The sequence below is a fragment of the Arachis stenosperma genome, chromosome 5 (genome assembly GCF_014773155.1).
Source record: "Arachis stenosperma cultivar V10309 chromosome 5, arast.V10309.gnm1.PFL2, whole genome shotgun sequence".
Taxonomy (NCBI): domain Eukaryota; kingdom Viridiplantae; phylum Streptophyta; class Magnoliopsida; order Fabales; family Fabaceae; genus Arachis; species Arachis stenosperma.
Genome location: NC_080381.1, coordinates 21,327,005 through 21,330,060, shown reverse-complemented (window position 1 = coordinate 21,330,060; position 3,056 = coordinate 21,327,005). Strand labels below are relative to the sequence as shown.

Below are 3,056 nucleotides of genomic sequence, written 5' to 3'. Positions count from 1 at the left end.
ATAAATCGAATAGTTAACTTTCTTCTAATGCAAAAATGTCATCTTCATTTAGATCTTAATCACGAGTAGAACAAGGGATGCATAATTTCCTGTTTGCATGTGATCCATTTCAAAGAAGATTCCGTTTCTTTGAAGGGTTTCAAAGATATGGTTTCTATAATGCTTGTTGGTGTGAGTTATGCCTACTGAATCTAGAGCATTAAAACTCACTCTTTTATCACTATGCAAAACAGGTTTTAGTCCCTTTGGAAGATAATGACTAAATCTATGCTGCCAACTTCTAAGGAAGGAAAACGAAGAGAGTGGAGAAAAATATGGATACCAAAAGAATAAGACGACATAAACAAGACACTTGTTCATCTAAGACAAAGATAAATGTGACACAAAAGAAGCTATCTATAAGATTTTATTACAAGCAAAGCAGAGAGAGTGAGTGTGCTATAAGCCCTGTTTCCTCTGTTGTCATGAACCATCCACTTGAGAAGTGCTGCTTGACCTTACCACCGGCAATGAAGTAGTTGACCTTCTTCTCAGAATCTGCCTCATGCCATCGGCAACGCAAACTGCCGGATTGGCTTTGATCTTACCACAGAATGACATGTGAGCTTTCACAGCTTCTTCCATGGCTGACGGGGAGGGCTTTTTCCCTCTGCTCACTTCATCTCTTACTGCTTCTGAGCACAATCCACACAGCCATTTTCCATCAAATTTGGCTTTAACTTGGTTGATATAATACTGGGTGCAATCCTCTTTCAGGCCACAGCACTCGCACTTGACTGATTCAATCTCCATATCTTTTGTAGCTTCCCCGGAAAGAAGTGTTATAAGGATGAGAATGCAAAACTTTGAGGTAACAGGACTGAGAGAGAGTGTAAGTTTTTTTTTTTTTGGGTTTGATGATGGTTCATAGAAGAGGTTTGACATATGATTTTGCCTGCTATCTGCTATAAATGTAATGGCCACATGATGCATGGTTCACGAGCATATAATTAGCCATGTAAGACATTAATCATGACTATATATGCGAATGTAAATGTTTCAGTGACATTAATTTATATATGTATGTACGAATGTGTGCTCTTTATTATCTCAATTTTACTACACTGATCTTAGTATTATATATGCCACTCAAGTTTGCAATGCAAGAATCACATAGAAGATGGATTATTATTACATTATTCACGGATGGGGCATTTTTTATAATATGAAAACATTATTAGTGTTTTTAATGAAAATTTGTGCATTTGGTGTATTTGTAAATTGATGGACGTGTCAGTAGGACAACTTCAACACGTGTAGAGCGTGTTGCCAACACGGGAGGCGTGTTGAGTCAGCACGTGGGAGGCATTATGATACGTGTTGCACTCTTTATATAAGGTAAAATTCGGTGTCATTTTATTGTGAAGAGAAGAGTTATTTGAGTGTGTTTTTTGTGTGATGGAGGATACCGTAAATTTGGTGGTGTATCACAACGGTGAGATTATACGGAATATCCATGAGAGAGTGAGCTTTAATTTGTGTGTGAGAATCCGTTTTTGTTTGTGGCTCCATGCACCATGACATTCATAGAGCTCGGTCTCTGTCAAAGCATGGAGAACGATATGTTCAAAAGAGTGAGCAATATTCTGTACCGAAATTCCATTATAGTTTTTGGTGGTCTAATACAGTTTGATATTATGCCAATCATTGACGAAGCAAATATGCAGAATATGTTCCATATTCATCGGCAGACTCAAGTTTGACAGCCAAAGATTGAGCTGTATGTTAAGTTTGAAAATGTAAAAGAATATGGAATTCAACATGATTCAGATATAGAGGATAATAGAGTTGAAGTGTACGAAGGAATGAACAGTGATAGCGAAGAGGACTTCGAAACTACTTTTGAAGCTGGCAATGAAGACGAGGATAGTGGTGTGCGAGGTGAGGCAGCAGTGGAGAATATAGTGGTTTCTCCTGCAGTTAGTCAATCGATGAACGTTTCACTTTTTATGCGTAACTTGAATCTTGACGTCATGCATGTACCGAAATTATCCGAATATGCAAACATAGGTATGTGATGAGTACGCTTTTCTTAATTTATATTTTAGATAGATCAATGAGTGACAATTTTTGTTTTGTATAGGTATTGCTGATCCCGGAATATAGTTCTAGAAAGTCTGTTGTCGCAGCAAATAGAAGTTACACTATCTCTAGAGGAGTCGACTAAAATGTTTATAAGTCCAAGCCACAGACGTTCTATGCAAAAGGAAAGATGTATGAAAGTGGGTACGACTGGTTTAGCCGAGCCAGCTTGATACGAAAAAAGGTTGTTGGGAGATATAGAGATACAACGGTAAGCACACGTGCACCATGGGAACGATTTCACAAGATCATTTCAAGTTGGACTTAGACACAGTTGCTGAAGCTATAAGGTAGGCCTGGCAGCATGGACCCTACCTGCGGGGACCCAACCCTACCCGCACTCCCCATATATATGTGTTATGTGCATGTTTAAAAATGTTACGTACGAGAGTTGAACCAAGGACCTTTGGCATGTGCAAAAAGTTCTTAGCAACTGAACCAAGTTTACCAATTTGTAATATTAACACTTTTATTTTTATAAAACTCGTTTCTCATTTAATGAGATATAAATACAACTTTAACAACCCTACTTGAACTCAATCCATTCATATTGCAAACCCTATTTCACCCCCTCAAGAACCCTAATCCTCTTCTCTTAAATCTAAATCTCTTTGCACTCTGACAGCGTCTACCCCCACTCCCATCACCGGCGCTACTCATCTTACCCGTGTTTGCCTCAACTCGCGTCACCGGCAGCGTTGTAGTCTCCCCTCACTCTCCTCGCCGGCTCTAGTGACCCGCGTCGCCAGCTTGTTCGCATCCTTCGTTTCTCCAATCAACTTGCCCCCGTCGCGTCACCGGCTTTGCTACACCCTACCATGTGCTTCGTTCCTCCATTTAATGCCTGCTCCTCGTGTTGAAACTCTGAAAGTATGTTTATCTACCTTTAAAACTGAAACTTGATTATTATTTAGTTTGATTTTAATTTGATTTTA

The 3,056-nt window shown here is 39.2% G+C and overlaps 1 protein-coding gene across 1 annotated transcript; it reads right to left on the bottom strand.

Moving 5' to 3' along the window:
* Positions 1–462: 462 nt before the first annotated feature.
* On the bottom strand, positions 463–792 carry LOC130980550 (uncharacterized). The gene has a single exon (XM_057904216.1). It carries the CDS (start codon positions 790–792, stop codon positions 463–465), a length of 330 nt encoding a protein of 109 aa, XP_057760199.1.
* Between the last annotated feature and the right edge of the window lie 2,264 nt (positions 793–3,056).

Coding starts and splice junctions, on each gene's coding strand:
- LOC130980550 (XM_057904216.1), bottom strand. CDS start 792: ATGGAGATTGAATCAGTCAAGTGCGAGTGCTGTGGCCTGAAAGAGGAT.